Source organism: Paroedura picta, chromosome 5 (assembly GCF_049243985.1).
Source record: "Paroedura picta isolate Pp20150507F chromosome 5, Ppicta_v3.0, whole genome shotgun sequence".
NCBI classification, from domain to species: Eukaryota; Metazoa; Chordata; class Lepidosauria; order Squamata; family Gekkonidae; genus Paroedura; species Paroedura picta.
In genome coordinates this window covers 95,218,378-95,240,439 of record NC_135373.1, presented here as the reverse complement: position 1 = coordinate 95,240,439, position 22,062 = coordinate 95,218,378, and the positions used below count along the sequence as shown (strand labels likewise).

At 41.9% G+C, this 22,062-nt stretch overlaps 1 protein-coding gene across 8 annotated transcripts in view; it reads left to right on the top strand.

Moving 5' to 3' along the window:
* Window positions 1–368: 368 nt before the first annotated feature.
* The window catches only part of ANKS1B (ankyrin repeat and sterile alpha motif domain containing 1B), a 421,823-nt gene continuing 400,129 nt past the window's right edge, over window positions 369–22,062 (top strand). For 4 of the 8 annotated variants that reach the window (XM_077339156.1, XM_077339148.1, XM_077339147.1 and 1 more), the window contains exons 1-2: window positions 369–1,119; window positions 16,736–16,816. In XM_077339156.1, the coding sequence (XP_077195271.1) occupies window positions 986–1,119; window positions 16,736–16,816 (215 nt within the window). In that variant the 5' untranslated portion in view covers window positions 369–985. Of the gene's footprint in view, window positions 1,120–16,735; window positions 16,817–22,062 lie in introns of those variants that run through there. The other 4 variants (XM_077339158.1, XM_077339146.1, XM_077339157.1 and 1 more) reach the window with 3 other exon arrangements.

The window sequence follows — 22,062 nt, the reverse complement described above, 5'->3', positions numbered from 1 at the left end:
GCACGCACGCACACACCCGACCTCGCTCACCCCGTTTTGCCCGTGGGGAATTTGAGGAGAGGCTGGGAAAGGGACCGGCGCGTTACTCGCCATTCAGTTCTAGGGCAAATTGGGCCTCCTTTCGTTTCCTTCCACAGGGTCTCATTTCTAGCTAGCGGCACAGACCCAGCCTTTCCCACTGATTGACGCTCCCTCATTCAGCTCGCCACCCCTCTCCCTAGCGCATATGTCAGAATGACGCGAAGTCCTCGCCCCTCTTCTCCCCCCCCCCCCCAAGTCCAATTATGCGCGCCTCCCTGTCTCTTCAGGCAGCCGATATCCACCAGCTTGGCGCGTGCCTGTGCCCTCGCGCGCGCGCGCCACCGCAGTGGAGCGCGAGGCGAGCCGCCGTTTGCTGCTGTTGCTTATTCGGGCGGGATGGATAGCTGAGGGAGGGCAGCAGAATCCCTAACGCAGCAGGAGCCAGAGCAAGGGCACGCGACTGGGAGCCAACTAGGGGAGGGGGACCACTACCCCGCCAGCCATTCAGAAGCAGAGGGCTCTGGTCTCCTCAGCAACGGGCCTTGGATGGCCAAGGCTGCACCTCCCCTTTTCGCGCCGTGCTGGTCGTTAATATCTTCCTCACTCTTCACCCGCCTCACCCTGGCACAGGAACGGAGCCTTCCCTTCCCTTCTAGAATTTGGGCTGAGGGAGGAGAAGATTCTGCTTCTTCTCCCCCCACCCCGCCCCATCCTTTTTCTTCCACACTCCACCCAGAAATGATCTAGTGAAAACTGGAGGTGATCTCCCCACCCCCCACTCCCTATCGCTGCTCCTTCTGCCTGTGGTCTGGGAGCAAGAACACCCTCGTTGCTCAGTTCATTGGAGAAGCTAGGAGGGAAGATTATTTTTTTGCCGAGAGGGTCATTTTTAGTGTGAAGGGGGGAATAACCTATCCAGCGTTGGGGAGGAGAAGGGAGGAGGGTTCTCTGATGATTCCTGACCATGGGGAAGGACCAGGAACTGCTGGAAGCTGCTCGCACTGGGAATGTGGCTTTGGTGGAGAAACTCCTGGCTGGCAGGAAAGGCGGGCTTCTGGGCAGTGGATCTGGACCTATTCCTTTATCCAACTTGCTGAGGTAGGGATATGATTCCCCACTAGCTACTGGGGATAGTAACTTTCTCCTTATTCTCATCCTCATCCTCAAATCTCTCCCTTCCCCTCATTCTGGCTAGTATTAATCATAGTTGCTAGAAAATGTTTCTTTACTTAGCATGAACAACTGAGGGAGGGGCATGGGTCATACATATATTATGTACTTAAATGTGACATGAATGGATATAATGTTTGGATTTCTTTCCTTCAGTGTATGAGCAGCTTGAATGTTATTACTGACATTGATGCAGAACTTTGCCATTTATTGGGCAGTTTCATGACTGTGCTGGTGTCATTCCTCTCAGGTGTCTTTAAACTGCTTTTCCCGTGGATGACAGAAATTTTAGTTTGGTGGCAAAAGGCAGGAAAATTGCAGGGTTTTAGTTATATGGAAAACAGTGTTTCCCCCATTCCCATTTCATTATATGCAGTAGAAGTGAGCCAGTTTTCACTCATAAAGGTATTCAGTGAAGAAATTTAATCTTCGTAATAACCGGATAGCTGTATAATATATGCAGCGGGTGATAGAAATTCAGGATTGTACAGAGGTGGATTATTGAGTATTTCTGGATGAAGAGAACCAGCTCTTAATACAGAAAGACTATGTTTAATGTTAGGCATTAATGGCATGATGTTAAGTATCATTCTGCTGCAGGTGAGAGTGGCTTTTTTCACAGGCATTTTAATGAAATAAAGGGTCTGCAGCACACAGTTCTCGATTAAAACTACAACAGAGCTAAGCACAGCAAGGCAGAATGAACTGACGCACTATTGACCTAAAACTTGAACTAATCATTAAATGTGTTCTACTAGAAGAAAAGAAGTAGGCCTGAAGTAAGGAATACTGTTTCCAGTGACAGTCAAAAAAGGTCATGTATTTTTTCAAGATTCTCCATAGTAACAGGTTTAATATTTGGTTAAGTTGCTGCATTGTGGGTTTGCTAATGGAGAGTTTTTTTTTTAAAGATCCTTAATGTTTTTACCCCCTTTTATGACAACCAGCTAAGTGAAGAGGTATCACAATTTTTATGAACATGTTGGTTAATTACAGTATGTTTTCAGAATATTTAGTACCATTATGATATAATCTATGTAAAAAGGAACTGGATGCAATTTTTAAAAAGCATCACTTATTACATGTGAACTTTATGCATAAAGTATATAATTACATGTGAACTTTATTATTTAAAGTTATATAATATAACAGTACAGAGCAGTACAACCAACAACTTTTTTTATTGTGACATTCAATTTGTCCTGCACTTATACTTTAATTTTCTTAGGCTTTGTTTCACTAGAGAAATTCATTAATCATAATCATTGTATAGATTTCTTTAAGAAAATTTATTTGTATACTTTTAAAAATAAAAAATAAATGGAGTAGATGCATTTATTAAGTAACTTAACTTGATTACTAAAGACAGAAAGTTATATATTACATCTTTCTGGATTAAAAAAAAAGTAGTAAGCATCTTGGTTTTGCTACTTTTCTGTTCCTGTGAAGAGAATATATACAAATGCAAAAGTTCAGGGGAGGCAAGTCAAAAAATATGATTATGTATAACAACAGTCATAAAACATTTCTAATATTTCAGTGCTAGAATAAAATGTCTAAGTGCTTGTCTAGACAATATATACTTTCCCAAGTGTCAGATCTTTAGACATCTGGGTGATCATGTATCTGGGTTTTCATACTCTTATTTATAGCATATAGCTTATGGCTTGTTAGTGGCATAATTATCAGATATATAATCATTTATTAATTTAATTAGCCATCCATTAATTGACCATAAGGCTTAAAAGTTTGTGCCTCTTTTGACTACCATCAAAATTATTACCATATTTACTAATATTGTCTGTCTTTTCAAGATCAGAAGTTAGAGGGAGTTCTAAATTTAATTTGGTTCTGTACTGGTACCAAGTTTTAATATTCTCTCTAATACTAGTTTTAAGTGGAAATCTCCTGGTATTGATCAACTTTAAAATGTTAGTATACTGGAATGCTTACTTCAATAAGACAAATCAAAATCTGTTGTGTGTTTCATTTAGGGCACATACAAGTGCTGTGTACAATTTGTACAAGAAAATGTACAATATGCTTACTTTAGTTCTTTTGTTTTGATGATAGCAATGAGGTTCAGATTCCATAATAATTGCTGAGTAAACTATACAAGTAATTCCTGTTATCCAATGGGAGGAATTTTGATTCTTCCTACCCCACACACTTTTAATATAGAGTACACTTTGCAATAAATATGGGTAGAATACAGTATGGATTTTTATTTTACTCAAAATCATTTTCCTTGCAGGAAAGTATTTTAATACAGGCTCTGTCTTAAGGCATTTTAAAGATGTTTTTGAAGGACTTGTAGAAGACCTTGGCTGAGTTCACAGTTCTTGCCAAACTATGGTTTCCACTAACAAGAGATTAAACTGAGCCCCAGTGCCATTTCCCAGATAGGCAGCAAGGAACAAAACTGTAAAGCTACTTGATTGCCTTCATCTTCATCAATTTAGTTTTGTCTCTATGGAGCAGAAACTGCTGGAAGCACAGAAAGAGCTATTTATTTATTTATTTATTTATTTATTTATTTATTTATTTATTTATTTATTTATTTATTTATTTATTTATTTATTTATTTATTTATTTATTTGCTGTCTGTCCAGAGTCTTGCTGACATGGCTTACAATTAAAATCAATATAACAACAAAACATTAAAATATCCCCAAGAACATAAAACAGAGTAAAACTTTTTGTAAAACAAACTTCAGACCAGAAGCAGACTACAGAACTTTTGGAAAAGATAAAATCCCTAGTTAAAAGCCTGGATTAAAAGATATGTTTTGACCTACCAAAATACAGTAAAGCAGGTGCCAGCTGAGTCTCGAAGGAGAGGGATTCAAAAAGCAAGATGCCATCCCAGGAAATGACCTATCTCTAGTTGCCAGTGCTACCTATTTCACCACTGAAGGTGGAAGCACAGAGATCTGGACTTGGGAGGCAGACGTTTACTGGCAGCTGTTCAGTATAAGACAACGCATTTCAGATACCCTGGTCCCAAACTATTTAGGGCCTTAAAGACAGAAACCAGCCCTTTGAATTGTGCCTGGAAAAGATGGGTGGCCTGTGCAGACATTTCAGCACAGGGGTAACTCTAGTTAACCCCTGACTGGGACAGTAACTATACTAAGTTCAGACATGATACAGAGTCATGTTTAGTACAAACCATGTTTTGCAAGCCAACTTTATATCAAAGGCATGGTTCAATTGAAATGGCAATGATCTGCTATTTTGTGGATGTGTTTTGAAACAATCTCCAGCCTTGCTCGTGTGAATCCTATCTCTTTATTCTTCTTTCCCTCGTATGTAGCAAGGTAACTTATTTCTTCTGCTTTTGCAACAAAATAGTTTGCCATTAGATCAGAAGCTGCAAACTGTGGTTTGTGCCAAATGTGACTCTTCTGGACATTTTTTAAAACCAGTGTGGCACCTTGTACATTGTTCCAGGAAAGTGACTGAGGCCATTGCATTGCAGTGACTGTGGTACGCAGGTAGTTTTCATCTTGGTATAGCCATGGGGACTGGAGGACAAGTAAGCTGTGAGTTGCAGACCACATGGCAAGGATTGAAGTAAAGGGTCTGTCCTCTCCAACAACGCTTCACAACATTCTGTACACTCTCATCCCACCACTCAAGTGGCTACTGGAAGAGACAGTCTGGCTACAGAGGAAAGAATACAGCTGCCATGGCAGTCACTCAGGAAAAGAGCAACAAAGTCCACATTGGGGTGCTGGTGGTAATGCTTCTTTTTCTCCATGACTAGCTTCTTCCCTGAGAACCCCAGCCATCTTGCTTTGTGACACAGCTGCTGTTTCTCATGCTGAGGGGAAAGAAAGAAAGTCTTTCGCCTCACTCCAGATATGTAAGGTTCAACTGTCTGGGAGAAAGTCAACACACATGCTCAGAAATCATCTGACAATTTCTATTTTAGATAATAGTTATATTGTAATATTAATAGCTATCTCATTATTGCATATTTGTGTTTGGAGAAGTGATGCACAATAGTCATGTGGCTTTTCTGGTTGATGGTAAACATGAATTGCAGAGTGCCACTGTTCTGGAGGGTCTCTTGACCATTGGCAATGGCTTTCAGGGAAAGAGTGGAGCTGCTAGGAAACAGATTAAAAATCACTTGCACTAATTTGCTCCATTTGCAGATGCCTTGGCTCCCTCCAATCTTTTGTCTTTTGTAGTTTTAGCAAGAATTTCTCATGTACTTTCAGTGGTGTAGCATTTACTTGCTCAGTTTATAATAATACAATAATAACAACAACATTGGGGAGAACAATATTGGGGAGAACAATAAATCAATGCTTACTAATGGCCCAGTGGGTGGGCCCAGTTAGGTTGTGTGCTTTGGATGAAGTGGGTCTTTTGTTTATATACTGGATAAAATTATTAGAAATCTTACTGGAACTAGTCCTTACTGGAACTAGTGAGATAATTATACTGACCAAGAATGCTTTTTGACAGCTGGGCTTGGCCTGGAAACTATCACTGTCTAGGACCCAACTGGCCTGATCATGCACTCTAACCTTGATACAGGACCACTGTAGTGTATTGTTTATGGGTATGCCTTGAAAATAACTCAAACAGCAACCAATTCAGAATTCAGCAGGTCACTTACTGTTGGGGGGCTAGCTACTTTTATAACATTATACTTACTTTAAATTTCTTATGGTTATTTCTTTGTTCAATCTAAGGCTCTGAGCTGAGTCTTTAAGAGTCCTTCTCAACCAGACTCATTTTTTTCAGGATTGCCTGTCCTCATATAAACTATGTGTCAATTAAAATCTTCACAGCAGGATTATTCATTTATGTTTTCTCCTGTGAGGACATAGCTGCCCAAGCATAGGTCTTCTCAGTAGTCCAGGGTCACCCAGTGACAGCAACTGCCCTGCTGGGACAGGAGGGTTCCAGCCAAGAGGACACCCACTTGATGGCCAGATCAGGGGTTGGCTGCAACTTTTCAAGAACTGGGCAGCCACCACCTCTAACAAACATGATCATGGCAGAGAGCTACAGGATAGATTTGTCTGCACTACCACCCAACATCTTCCCCATCCCCAGTTCCAAAATAAGGTCACAGGAAGTCCATCATGGAAAGGCAATCCAAAATCTCACTGACGTCAGGGGACCAGTGATTCATGGGCATGTACTCCATCCTTTTCATCATTCCAAAGAAGTTGGGAGACTGGAGACCAATCCTGAACCTGAACCTCAAAGCTCTCAACCTGTGGGTCAAGCAGTGGAAGCTCTGCATGAAATCCCTTTGGCACATCCTTTAGTGCCCTCCAGCACAGGGATGTGTTGACTTCACTGGATCTGACAAAAGCTTACTTACACATCCCTATATACCAAGTGTCTTGCAAATATTTATGCTTTTCCTTTCTGGGCTGCCACTACGTATAAGGCTCTACCTTTTGGACTCTCTTCAGCCCCTGGGTGTTCACCAAGGTTATGGTGGCCTTGGTGGCATGACTGCAACAAGAGAGGATACACATCTATCCATTCTGATGTGTTGATTCAAGCATGAGATGGCTCTACTTCAGAGAGAGTCACAAGATACACCATCAGTTTGCTGGTTTCCTGATAAACTTCCCCAAGAGTCACTTGACCTCAACAAGGGACCTGATCAATATGTAGGCCAGGATAGACGCACACCAGGCAATGATTTTCCTGCCCCTCAAAAAAACAGAGCAAGATTATAAGCCTGATTCAAGACCTTGTGGCTACCAGCATAGCAACTGTTATACACCTGGCAGTGGTACAGGGTTTCTAATCTCCACAATAGATATGATTAGTTACTCAATATATAGTGACCCTATAAGGTCATAGAATCATAGAATCATAGAATCATAGAGTTTGGATAGGGCCTTATGGGTCATCTAGTCCAACTATGCAGGACACTCACATCCCAATCGCTCATCTACTGTAACCTGCCACCCCTTTGCCTTCAATGATCATTGAAGGCAAATGATCCGCCCTATGAAAAACACTCCCAAGGAAACCGAGTGGAGATTATGCTGGTAGTATGTGGATTGATGCTTCTGCTAGTTATGGAATGTATTTTAAAATATTTTAAAACGTTTTTGTAATATTTATTAATTTTAACTTACATTATTGTTACATTATTGTTAGTATTATTGTTCATCACCTTGAGTGGCTTGCGGATGGTATATACATCATATAAATAATTCTGTGAGGCTGCTTTCACTCCAGGCCTTTGCAGTGGGCTCTCCTGCCCTTTCAGGGAATGATACCTTGACCTGATTATCTCTGTGAACAAGCAAAAGGTACTTGTTCATGTCAAAATTCCATGACCTGCTGGCAGTGTGGGAGGACACCGTGACCCATTGTTGGCCGTCAAGCTCTTATATACATTCCCATATCATCAGCTACATGGTCAACAGGATTTGCCTAGAGTAGACAGACATTCTGGTTACCCCTTCTAGCCTCACCATCCATGGTTCTCAGATCTCAGAATGTTGGCAACAGAGGAGCCCTGGCATGTGCTGACCAAGCTGGATCTCCTGTATCACCCAGTGTTTCATCCAGATCTGGGTTGGTTCTCGCTGACAGCTTGGAAATTGAAAGGTATACCTAGAGAGACATCAGTTCTCCAGGGAGTTCATGAACATCATGCTGCAATCTTGTAGGCCAACAATGAAATGGATCACAACTGGAAAACCCAAGGACACAAAGGTGGTTCAGTACTCTGAGGCAGAGGGGCCTGAGGCCAAATGGCAAAGCCTGAGAGGTGGTATAAAATTTTCTAAATAAATAAATAAATATAAAAAGAAACACTTTGAAAAGACAGGTTGCAGTGATGAGTGTGACTTTAGAACTCAGATTGTGCAGAAGCCCGAATTCAAGCAAATCCATCAAGAGGTTAATCAAGGGATTGACACAACTAACACCTCTAGTGAGACACCAATTTCCATCCTGAGAGCTATCCATGGTTCTGAAGGATTTGACACAACCATTGTTCGAGGTGTTTTGGACAGTGGAACTCAAGTTTCTGAACTGTAAGGTCACCTTCGTTGTTGCAGTGACCTTGGCAAGGAAAGTGTCAGAGGTTGCAGTGCGTTCATCTAGGAAGAAGTTGTTTTCCTTCCAAAAGGATTTTGTGACTCTTTTGAATGATCTCTCCTTCATTCTCAAGCCTAAAGATCTAAAGGAGAAGGAATGGTATACTTTAGATGTTTGCAGGGCTCTGTGCATCTACTTGAGAGAGATAACTCCCATTAGATGATCAGATGTTCTCTTTGTTTCCCATAGCATTCAGAGTTTGAGAAAGGCACTATCCAAATGCACCATTGCATGTTGGCTGAAGTGCTGTAACTGCAATATGTACAAAGATCAAGGTTTGCGTTTGCCATTGGAGGTGACTATGCATTTGATGAGAAGAGTGACTAGTGAGGTGGCTTTTACCATCAGGGCCCCATTGGAAGATATATATAGAATGGCAACACGGTTGTCTTTCTCAACCTTTGATAGACCAAGCAGCTTCAGAGGAAACAACTTTCAGCAGGAGGATGTACCAGCTGGGGCAGATTAATTGGTGTGCACATATGCTGTTGGTTTCCCACCCTAGGAAGCATAGCTTGAGCATAGCTAACTATCCTTGGAAGACTTCCCCCACTGAAGTAGAATTAATCATTTGTCTTACATGAAGGTTTCTACTCTTTAGTAGGGTGAAGTCATCCACTTACCACCCAAAAACAAACAACCTCCCTCCCCATGAGAACATAGACAGTCCAGGATAGAGAATGTAGAGAAAGCAGAAAGGCTAGGTACCTATTTTCCCAGAAGAATATGGACACACAGAGAGTGGTTCCCCACTTTAAAACCTGCCCTAGCAGCTCCATTGGGGAAAGAAGTCTTTAATCATAAATCTAAATGTAATTTATACCTTCACTCTATAACATAGAATTCAGGATAAGTCTGTATGAGAACAGTCTTCATTCTAAGTGGTTGGGATATCAAGGGCAGATACAAGTTTAGTTCCCATCCCCATTATCATTTCAAAGTTTACTTTCTCCCATATAAGTGAGTTCCTTCAATTTACTTCTGGGAGAAAAAGTAAAGTGCTACTTTCAGGGATTCTGTAGAAGGGCTGTAAATGTGCAAAACAAAAAGGGGAATATATCCTGACCCAAATCTAAGTCAAGAAAACAAAAAGGTCAAAATAAGGGGAAAGAAATTAATCCTCTACAGCAGTGGTCCCCAACCTTTTTATCACCGGGGACCAGTCAGCACTTGACAATTTTACTGTGGCCCGGGAGGGGGGGTAGTCTTTTGCCAAGGGACGTCGCCACTGCTGCCTGAGCCCCTGCTCCACTTGCTTTCCTGCCGGCGCCCCTGACTTCCTGCCTCCTGCTGGGGGGCGCTGCCAGCAGAAGCTGCACAGTGCCACTCCAAGGGGGAGCCCCAGCCATGGCAGCTGCTGGAAAGTACCAAAGGTGAGCCGGCGGCAGAGTGGCAGGGCAGCCCCCAAGGCAGCAGCAGGGGAGGAGGATGAGGAGGACCAGTACCGTTCTCCAGACCGGGGGTTGGGGACCACTGCTCTACAGGGTAAAATGCAATTTTAAAAATTTAGTACTAACAGTTAAAATACCAAGGCTTATTATATAGCCACAATAAAATCAGTGCATACATGCATACCAATGCCTCCACTCACATATTATTTTAGATTGTGAACTTCATGTGAGTCTTCGCAGAAAACTTCTGGATTCTGTACTTTGTCCCAGGGGTCTAGTAAATGATGAAGCTACACTCCAGTTTATGCTTAATGATCTTTCTGCAGAAACCACATTGTGTGTAGCTGAATTTTTAATGGCTGTTTATCGAACCAGAATTAAGATGTTTTAATCAGCTGATTTTATTGTATTTTAGTCTATAATATTAGCTTATTTTATTCTATTATATTTTTACCTTGCTTGGCTATACTTGCCTCTTATTATTATCCCAATAAAGGATTATTATTATTATTATTATTATTATTATTATTATTATTATTATTATTATTATTATTATTATTATTTACAGAATTAGTTCCTATACATAAAATATTATATGCTCAGGACCTTAGGCAATTCTGTGGACCAGAAGGCCAGATAAAACAAATTGAGGCCTCTAATATTTCAAAAGCAGGCCCTGGTCAAGGTAAGCACTTTCATTGTCCAGTAAGTGTCATGTAGAAGCCAACCATATGCTGCAGGGACCTAAATTTGAAGCAATTCTTCAGAGTCTGTTCCTGAATATAGTCTGTGGCATGGGTACATACCCCATACTTTACACAGTGAACTCAGAAGTAAACAAAAACAAAGCCAGTGAACAGCTCTGCCACTTCCCCATCTTCCTTGGTCATCCAAAGGCCCTACTGCTTCTCTGATTGGTTTCCTGCTCTGTTGTGATGTTTTTAGCAACCCACTCCTCAAAATATCTTTTTGCATTCCTAATCATTGACTTACAATTCTTTTGCCTTTGTCCTGTTCAATTCATTGGGGCACATCTTCTATATTTTAAGAGCAGCCTCTTTACTTTTTATAGCTTCCCTGACTTGTATTGTTAACCAAACAGGCCTTCTTTTAGACTTCACAGTGCTTTCCTAATCTGTGGAATGCATTCTATTTGGGATTCAATTAGTATGGCTTTAATTTAATTTCTCAGGAAACAGTGCAGCAGAATACGGCAGAGTGCACCTAGTTGTTGCTCCAAACTCCCTGGCTTATGTCCTGCCAGCTTGTCCTCTTCAGGTGAAGTGGAAGGAGAAGGATGGGGATGAAGCAGGGAAGAGCCTTTGTTTGGCATTCTATGGGAAGGGCTCTCTCACCTAGGGCTAATCAGAAGCCCAGCATGTTGTCAGGTAGTACACAATGCTTTTTATGTGCCTCAATTCATGTGGTGTTAAAAAGCTTACATGCATCCTCTAGGAATCTGACTCTTATGTTTGTTTCCCTTTCAGCTTTCCATCCATTTTGCTATCCATTTTCCATCATTTCCCTAATGTAATCTAGTTTATTTGGTTCTATGCCCTCTTTGATATATAACACAACACATCCCCCAACTGGTTCCTCCCTGTCCTGCCTATAGAGCTTCTACCCAGGAATTATGTTTCTGAATACCCACTATATCTAAATTGTCGTTTAGCACCAAATATTCCAGCTACCCCATATTGACTAAGAGACTTCTAGCATTGGCATATTGACACCTGTAAAACATTTTCCTTGCCTCCCTTAGCCCCTTTGGCTTCATACATAGTCTTCCTTCTTCATTCTGTTCTCAGTCCCCTTATGCTCATTTCAATATTCTCTCTAGTGCCTGCTCCTTTCCCCCCTCCCCCCCCGAGGCCCCGGATTTGGTGTGGGGAAACAAGCAGGCCCGCCGCGTCTCTGACGCGTCGTTGTCTCCCGACTAGCCCCTTCGAGTTTTTATCCCGGACTCGCCCCACCCCTTTCTCCACCCACTTACCCTTTATTTAGACCGCTCCTGCAGGAGCGGTTTACAGATTCTGTTGTTGACTTTTCTGTCAAAAATTGGTTCCCAAAGCAGTTTATAAGAATGAAAAACTTATTATAAATGACAACATTTAATTCAAAATGATCCTTGGAGAAGGATTTTTCAGTAGAGCTGAATCCAAATGTGATGCAATGGTGCCTAGCTGTTTCTTGGCTTCTCTCTGATGGCCTTAGAAATTAAAAACCAGGAATTTTAAAACTAATTAAGAACAAGAGTTAAAGTTGCAAGTGCCCTTTAGGGGTTTAAGCTATTTAAATCAGTCTACTTAAGTACTGTTAATATTGCATAATCTGTAATGTAACTCTTAAATACAATGTTGCACTTCTATATTTAGGTTAATGTTTTCACTGATCTGTTTTTCATCAATATATTTTTATTTGCTATGAAGAAATGCATTTTAGGGTGGAGGTCTGAATTTAATAAAACCTTCACCAGGAATTTTTTAAAGTTTTTCTCTAGGCAGAGAACAGGCAGTAGCGGGGAAGACAGTTCAACTACTTCCCAGCCTCAAGCCTTAGCCACCCTTTTTAGAAATGTGAATGGAGACAATGAGATGTTCAAGCTACCCTCCCAGACAGCAATTTGGAGATATTTATTAGAAGTACCTCAGGAAGAAGCTTCTTTGACCAGGACTGACCTGGTCAGCGGGTCAAGAAAAAGAGATGATAAAACTCCTGGGAGCAAGGAGGAAAGCTGACAGAATGTTTAACTGAGGAGGTGGCCTTTGCCATGTGCTGGCCTGAACACCTGAAGGAGGTGTAAAATGTGGGTCCAAGAAGCACATGACACTGGAACCGTTGCAGCTGTTTATGGTGATGACACATGATACAAGCAGAACCAAGACTTCACTCTTGAATTCACCTAAGGTCCCAACATATATACACAGTGAGAACAATGAGGCCTGCCAGGGCGAAAAACCATTGGCACAGACCCCTTGATTAGTTCAAACTGATTGGCTGTTGCAATGGCTGCGATGGTTAGAGGCCAGGTCTACCTGATCCTACCTAGGACCATGTGCTTGGTCTTCTATAGAGTCGCCCGCATGCCAACATACACAACAGGAGGTCTGATCATAATGAAACTCCTAAAGATCTGTAACTTTCTAAGCATCTCAAAGAAGAAATTACTTTCCCAGGGATGTTTCAGTTCATGGAAGTGGGGCAGGAGGCTTGCATGCTACACTTGCAGTTGGAATATTGCCCTCACATTCCTGATATGCATACAACTCTTAGCACATATTTGATATGAAGTCCTTGTGAATATGAATATAAGAAAAAGCCTGTTAAATTGAAGTACAATATCCTGTTGCCTGGGCTTGGTCTAGCCCAGGCTTTTTTCAACATTTTTAACCCTAAAATATTTTTCAGGCTTTGAAGAACCCTGGAAGTGGTGCCATACCCCTTCAGAGAAGTGAGTGTGGAAGTAAGATTCAAGAGTGAGCCAATCAATCAATCATTTGCCATTTCTATTTTTGAGAAATAGACGAGGCCTTTAGAGCAGTGGTTCTCAACCTGGGGGTTGGGACCCCTTTGGGGGTTGACCGGCCCTTTCACAGGGATCGCGGCAGGACAAGCCGCTTGGCCAGGAGGGGGTGCCATCTACACAACAGCCTTGCAGGGTAGATTGAGATAGAGCATTCATCTGTCTAGAGCAGTGGAAAAGAGTGAGATCGGTATGGTGGGACAAGAGGCAGAACTGAACCGAGAAACCCCAGAAAAAAAAAATGTATATGCAATCATGAACAATGGATCTTCATGCCATTGGTCAGTTTCAGTTTAATTTCTGTGAAAGGACACTTGCATAATTTTATGGTTGGGGATCACCGCAGCATGAGGAACTGTATTAAAGGATCATGACATTAGAAACATTGAGGATCACTGCTGTAGAGCAACAGGAGAAGTAGGCTCCAGTGATGTCTAGTGATGTCAGGGCCACCCAACCTTCTGGGAAAGGCTGTGTAACCCCTGGGGAACTCTCACATAACCTCAGGGATCCCTGGAACTCTGGTTGGGAATTCCTTATCTAGCCCAACAGAAAATATCTCTGGAAATCTCCATTTGTAACCATATTCAAAGTTCCAGGGGGCAAATGACAATTATTTCATGCCCCCTCTGAATTCCCTGCTTTAATTTTTGCAAAAGTCTCTGGCCATTTTATTTTCAGAGATATAAGAGGAAGAGATTTTTTTGGCAGATTAACTGTGAAGAAATAGAGGCAGGGAATTTTCAAGATGGCAGGAACTGAACCTGTTAACCCCTTCCTGATTAAGTTCATAATTTTCTGCTCTGTGCCCATAAAGTTTTCTTTCCAGGCCTTATCTTGTTTATTTTTGCCCTCTTTAATTCCACAGTAATCAGTGAGAACATTGAGCAGAAATCTGGAGTGACGTTTATGCTAGTTTGGGGTTTCCAGTATGCCTCAGAAATTGATAGGCAATGGGGAGGAGGGCAGGAACATTAAAATTAACTACTTAGTTTTTGCCAGCTTGGTGTATAACTTTATCATTAATTGCAAATTATCATGCTGTAAATTATTTGTGTACAGGAATGCATACCATTGAGTACGTGGATAATGTCTTCTACTCACTAATGTATAATAATTGTCAAGCTCCTGTTCTCATTTCCCCTCCTTAAGCCCCCACTCCAGTTTAGAGATAAAAGACTGGGGAGGCATATTGTTCAGGCATGTTTAAGCTCCAGAACCTTTGATAAGAGAAAAAGAATACTTTACTAAGGAAGGACAATATGAAGACAGACTGAAAGCATTTCTTAAAAGCATTTTTTAAAATAATGTTGTAAAGAAATAGTAGGGTCAGTAAATAAATGGTTGCCAATCCCTCATGAAGGATAAGGAATCCCCCACCCCTGAATCTTGTTGCTCTCCACCTTTTGGAGCAGTGGCAGGATTTTTTTTTAATGGCTGCTGGGATGACAGCATGACATCACTTCCAGAGAAAAGCTTGAAGTAGCATTGGTTTTCTCTAGGAAATACCAGACAGTCTGTGGTTTTACGAAAGAGTTTCTGGTAATTCCTACTAGAAAGGTGTAAGTTCAATTCCAGCTTCCCTTCCCCCCAATCTTTTGCTGCTCTTAGGTATTGGGGTGGGGCAGGGGCAGTGCCTGCCCTACATGTCCACCCACATGCCTGCCCATTGGGGTGGTGGCCCCCTAGACTCAGACAAGGGGCTATGGTGAGCACTTCTGAGGCAGGGACAGCTCCCTGATGTGCCCACACTGAGTGCTGAGGGCCAACATGGAAGTAGCTGGAGGAAGGTGTGAACAGACATGGCACTTGGGACAGGGGCAGAGCCATGGGGGCCAGGGGGCACCCAAGAGGCGGTGATCAAGGCTGGGTCATGAATGTAGCCTGGGGGAGGTGGCAGGAGCAGCAACATGGAGCGGAAGACCGACTACTACTCCATCTTCCCATGGGCAGTGTTGGCCACTGTATGTATGGTGGAAGTCAAGGCTGAAGTGAAACCCACCATCCCATACTGGAGAAGGAGCCTCTGGGCACCCAGCTGGATGCCCAGACATGGACAGAAGTCTCCATCCTTCACCTGGAAGTTGGCAACCCTAAGTGGGTTGGTGTCTTTACTGCTCCCTTAAAAGATTTGGCCGTCCAACAAAAGAAACTTCTGGCAACCCTAGTTGGATCTCATATACCTCCTTCACAGGTTAAAGGTTCTTATATTTTACTATGGTGTGAAAAAATGTAAAAATATTATAAAAACTTGTAGTTACAGTAGGAAAAATGAGCAAATTCAACTGCAGTGGGAAACATAGTGTTGTAATTCACTTGTGGGTAAATATTTTCCTCTGTATTTGATGGCTATTTTGGAATGGGGTGCATTCTATTCACAAAAATTATTCTTAGAAAGTTATTTAATTATTCTCACACAGACCATTTTCACATTAGGAGGCACAGCTTCTTTTAGTCTTGCTTTGGATTTCTTTTGGATGCTGCCAGTGAACTCTAGCATTTATGCATTTGGAATTTCCTCCCCTTATTTCCCAGGCTGAAATTTGCAACATGTTTTCTGTACTGGGTCCAATGGAGGCAGCCTCCCATCATGCTTTGCTCCCTTCCCCTTTCAAAAAGATTTGTATTTTGCAAAATGGTGCCTGCTTGTACCTTTTATTTCATTGCACCACTTAATTCCATCATTCTACAACTTTGATCATCTCCACCCTTCCTCCCAAATTGTCCTGAATTAATGTTTTTAAGCTCTAGGTATAACATAACATTATAGCATTACATGCAAGACTGCTTTTTTAAAAACTTAGAAACAGTGTTGTAACATGCTTGATTTTTCGGAATGGAGGGAGAGGGGAGGGATAAGAGGCGGAGGGAGGACAATGATGAGGAAAGGGGCATTCCCAAATGACTCAAAATTGCACATGTGGGGGGAAACCTGATTGCACGCATTTCTACATTAGGCAGCCCCAAATTAGACCCCACTTGAAAATATGAGGTGCAGTTTTCTTGGGTTTCCTTTGCTGCACAGCGAATGAGGGGACAATTCAGGAGTGTGCCTAAAGAAGTAATTTTAGTGTGGATGAGGGAAAAAAAGTTTACCCTTTAAAAATGGAAATCCAAATGATATCACTAGTGCAGAAATAGTCACAGAGTTACTATGGTTATTAATCATGATATTTTTTTCAACCAGCTAAGATATTCTTATATTGTTTTCTACTTTAAGAGATCAAATTGCTGCCTCTGGACTTCCAAGAAATCTTAAAAATTTATAGCAAACAAATTCTCATTCACAAACACTGTTTTTGAAAGCAAGAAATTATTTCACATCATGGCTGTTTCTTCTACAGTAAAAGCTATCTTTCTGTATCTGTTCCAGGGGGTGGGACATGTAGCATTATGAGTGTTGACTTGAATCTTTCTTCAGATAGAATTTTACCTGATTATTTTATCCATTGGTTTCTTTTATACATTTGAGCAATTTTTAACATGTTTGGTAAACTATAATGGTAAAACTGAGCTTGTTGTTTATTTTCAGCATATGGCGTGGACCAAATATAAACTGCACGGATAGTTCGGGGTATACTGCTTTACACCATGCAGCTTTGAATGGACACAAGTAAGTGCCACAAATACCATATTATATTGAAAATATTTTGTATCATGCTTATGCTGGTAGTAGTCCACATAAAGCTAAGCCATACTAATATGTTTATATGAGAACCAAGACTATACTAAAATGTCTTGCTTCCCCCTGAACATCTGCAGAAACCATCTGTATTTTTGTATATATTTTTATATTTTTTGTTTGCTGGACCAGAGATGCATTTAGTTACATGTTTAGGAGAAGTATGTAATATGCAGTGAAACTGATAAGGAAGACTATATTTCATGATGGTTTTGTACATGTGTTAAGCATGCTAAATATTGAACATTTTATTAGCATGGCTGTCCCCTTCTCAAATATGCAAATACAATCCTGTTCTGCAAGTTAGTCCATGAATGAGATGAGGTGAAGATTTCACTAGGCTGAATCCTTTAAAAAAATCTAAGTATCTCTGCTTAACTGTTTTGTGAATCCAAGTTTTTATGGTCTGTAATATCCACAAAGAAATTTTAGAATACATTATAGTTTTTCTTTCATGCAGATGTAGCCTTTCTAATCAGACTGCCCCTTCCTGGTTTAGACCCTTTCAGTTTTTCAGTTCAACTGAGTTAATTTTTTCACTGCTATATATACACTGTTATGTTGATTGGGAATAGTAACAAAACTGATTATTATTACCACGTTAAGCTTATGCTTTGGAATTTAAATTGTGAACAGAAGTACAAGCATTGCAAAGGCATCCATTTATACTACTGAGACATTCAAGCAGTTTTAAGCCAGTGGAATGCCTTGACTTTACTAGTCAGTATGGTTTAATTCTGCATTGATATAAGAAGCATGACTGCCAGCCTGCCTGACAGACAGACAGCACATTTTTTTTCTGGGCATCTAGCAACAAAGTTAAATCATGTGAAATGATTAACTGCTGTCCCTGGTTTGTCCCCATAGTTCAGTGGGCTATCTCATAGGTATTATGGCTGTACTTCAGGAAGAAGGACCCTGGAAGTTAATGAGAATTGACCACTGATATTATCAAATTATTCTGTTTCATCTTTTATGCATTTCTACACGTGCAGGCCAGTCTCACAACCTTCCAGAGGTCTCTGAGTGTGAGGTATGTTCCTGCTGCTCTCCATTAATGCTTTCCATCTTTCTTCACACTTCCTTACTTTTATCTCTTTGCCATGTCAATGAGGAGGTTGCCACATTTCAGGTTTGCAGGTGGCATGGGAATGTTTTAAAATGTCTTAAGTGTGATGGTCAGATTGCTCAGTTTGATGGCCATATTATTTACCTTATATAGAAGGGGAACATAATGCAGGCAAGTGCTAAATCATCCAGCAGTTGATTCCTAAGGCTTGTTTCAGATCAGGTGTCTTTAAAAAAAAAAGGTAATCATAGAGTTGGAAGGAACCTCCAGGGCCATCTAGTCCAACTCCCTGCACAATACAGGAACTCATAACTACCTGCCTATGCAATTTCATGCCCAAGTGATCCCCCACCAAAAAGACATCTTCAGAATTCAGTCTGGCCTGGAAGGAATTCACCTACCATCCCATAGTGGTGATCAGCCATTCCATGGATATGCAAGGAAGGGCCACAAGAGACAAACATTGGCACCCACTCACTCACAATCTGCCTAAGTTCATAAAATCAGCTTTTCTGTCAGATGACTATCTAGCCTCTGCTTTAAAACTTCCAAAGAAGGAAAATCCGCCACCTTCCAAGGAAGCCTGTTCCACTGAGGAACCGCTATGACTGTCAGGAACTTTAGCCCAAAATTCTTTTGAATTAATTTCAACCCATTTGTTCTGGTCTGACCCTCTGGGGCAACAGAAAACAATTCTGCTCCATTTTCTATATGGCAGCCCTTCAAGTATTTGAAGATGGTTATCATATCACCTCTTAGTCATCTCACCACTATAAAGAAATATTATGCCACTAAAGGGTAAGGTAAAGCTCTCTCTGGGAAGTCCACAAAATAATTTGAAGTTAACAAGCACAGTAGAGGATGCAACCAAGGGTATTTCTTTTACGAATAAAAATTCCCTTGTATGAAATTATTGCAGAGCTACAAATCAGCTGAAATAGCCTGGGCTTCAGCCTCATTCTTACATATATTGCTCAGACTACATCTCAGAACTCTGACTGGGCTCCAAAATAAGCTCACAACTGCAAAAGAAACAGAAAATCTCAGCAATGTACAATTTTAAAGTTCTGGATAGCTGCCTTCCTGTTGTCTGGGTAATTTGTATGTCCATATACAGTTGTGATCCCAGTCCCAGTTGAATGGGTGAAAAATTCACACCTTAGGGCCACAGCTGCTGTCAGTTCCCAAGGGCCATGCCAACCTCACAAGGACAACCAGAGGCATAGCTATGTCAAAAGAGCTACTGAGAACACTGCTCTTACAAGCACAGCTATGAGTTTGCCACCCTAGCAGTATAGTGCCTAAAACTGTGCAAGCAACATGGGCCCAATGCCCTAAACTGCAAATGCTCAATGAAACTCTGGGGCAGGGGTCCTCAACCCCCGGTCTGCGGCCTGGTACCGGGCCGCAAAGGCCATGGTACCAGGCCGCCAGCGGCCGCACCTTCCTCCCCCTCCCCGCAGCGAGAGGGGGGGAAGAAGCAGGCACGGCCGCCGGCATGCCAGCGATGCAAACGCGCACGCGCGTGTTTGCGCCTCCTGCTGGAAACTCTGGGGCAGGGGTCCTCAACTTTAAACCACAGTTTTCACACTTATGCACAACCTTCAACATCTCCAAGTAAGAACTAACTACTCACATCTTGCCACAGTCCGCAAACATTTTACTAAACTAAAAGTAAAACTTACAAGCAGTTCCATTTCCCACCCCACCCCCTACAGCCTGGACATATAATGTAAAAAACTGCCAATAATTATGGGTCCTAATGAAACCATTGCTTTTCTCAGAAGAACACTGCCGAACATGATTTGACAAAGGTCAAACTGTTGTAATTTACTCAGCCCTAAAAATATTACTTATTTATTTTTATTATTTATTTATGTTGTGCCATCCGTTGTGGCCCAGGTTGGTTTACAGAAAACATTAGATGAGTAACAGTGTACAGAATAAGTTTAATACCTGTGTCAACAGTCTTAACATCGACAATTATACCATAACATATATTCAGATAACTGTATCAACAGTCTTAACATCACCAACAGTCATAACATGACATAACATGTTCAGGTGATGCTTTGTGAACATAGAATGTGCTTGTCTGGATAGGATTGTGGGGGGTGGCCAATAGATGTTTTCACTGGCCTTGACCACATGCCTTGTGGAAGAGCTGTATTTTGCAGATACTGTGAAACTGGGAAAGCTTGGACAGGGCCCGGATCTCCTCTGTGTGCTCATTCCAGCAAGTGAGAGCCAGGATAGAGAATGACCTGGCCCTGCTTGAGGTCAAATGTGCTTCCTTGAGGCCAGTGATCACTAGCCGGCATAGCATTCTTTGGGGGATATAGGCAGAGAGATGGTCTCTCAGGTGTGCTTGGCTCTAAAGGTAATCACCGAGCCTTAAAGGTAATTACCGAGACCTTAAGCTTGATCTGGGATTCAACTGGTAACCTTTGCAGCTGTTGGAGTATGGGCCAGATGTGGGCCCTTCAAGATGTTCTCATGAGAATCTTGGCTGCTGCATTCTGGACCAGTTGTAGTTTCTTGATCAGGGATAAGGGTAGGCCCACATAGAGTGAGTTGCAGAAATCCAGTCTGGAGGTGACCATTGCATGGATCAATCTGGCTAGCTGTTCTGGTAGGGCACTAATAGGGCACTAGTATTTTGGCTTGGCATAGGTGGAAGAATGCTACCCATGATACTTTTGTGACCTGTGCCATCACTAAGAGGGAGTCATCTAGTATCACACCCAGATTCCTGGTAGAGCTGCACTCCATCCAGGTTGAGTAGTGATGCTTCCTCACTTGGACCCTTCCCCCCCACCCATAGGACCTCCATCTTTGAAGGGTTGAGCTTCAGATAACTCTGAGCCATCCTGTCGTTGCATCCAGACAGCTTGCTAAAGAATCTTGTGGTTAATCCAGGTGGACATCCATCAGAAGGAAGATCTGGGTATCATCAGCATATAGATGGCACCCAGCCCCAAACTTCCACACCAGTTGGGCAAGAGAGCACATGAATATGGAGAGAGGACCACTCCTTGCAGAACTCCACAAGGGATTTCACAACTGTTCAACTCTCTCTCTCTCCAATTGCTATCCTCTGTCCATGACCCCAGAGAAAATAGATCAGCCATTGGAAGGCCGTCCTTCATATCCTGGCATGAGCAAGGCGGCGATCTAGGATCTCATGGTTGACTAGGTCAAATGCTGCTATAAGATTGAGTAATACAAGTAGCGCTGACCCACCACAGTCCAGCTGGTGGTGGAGATCATCCATCAGGGCAACCAGCACTGTTTCCACCTCATGGCTAGGTCAGAAACCTGACTGGGATGAATTTAGGACTGAAGCTTCATCCAGGAATGCTGTTACTTGGTCTGCGGCAGCCCTTTCCACCATTTTCCCCAGAAACGCTAGGTGTGAGATGGATCCTGTAGATCCAGAAGTGGCTTTTCAAGCAATAGATGCACCACTGCCTTTTTTAGCCCCTCTGGGAATTCTCCTATTGAGAGGAATAGGTTGATTATTTTCCAGAGTGGGGTTCCTAGCCTTTCATCAGCTGATTTAAGTAGTCAGCCTCAGGGTGTCTGTTGCAAGAAAGGGAAGGCAATTGTAAGCCACTTTTAGACTCCTTCTGGTAGAGAAAAGCAGTATATAAGAACCAACTTCTCTTCCTCTTCTTCTGAAGAACAGACTAGGATCATGACTTTCTTTGGTGGCTGATGCTTAACCAGTCCTCTTCTGAAAGCTTTATCTGGCCCAATAGTCTCAACTGCAACTGTTTCAGAATTACATAAGCAATCACTTGTTCTAATGATTGGTACACATACCTCTGCAAAAAGCATATAGGAAGGCTTGCTGTGTAACAAGTGATAAACAATGAGGCAATGAATGCCAAATTAAGAAGATCAAAGCATTGGGCAATACAAAGCATGCAATGAAGACCTGTGTGCCATGCAAAGCAAATGAAATCAGAAAGGCATATGCATCAGGCAATACAACAAGGAGGCAAACGAAGCTGGGAAGGTCCATGTATGGGATAATGGGAACTAAACAAAGAAATTTCAAAGTATTTTAAGTCAGTGACTCTCAACCTTCCTAATGCCATGGCCC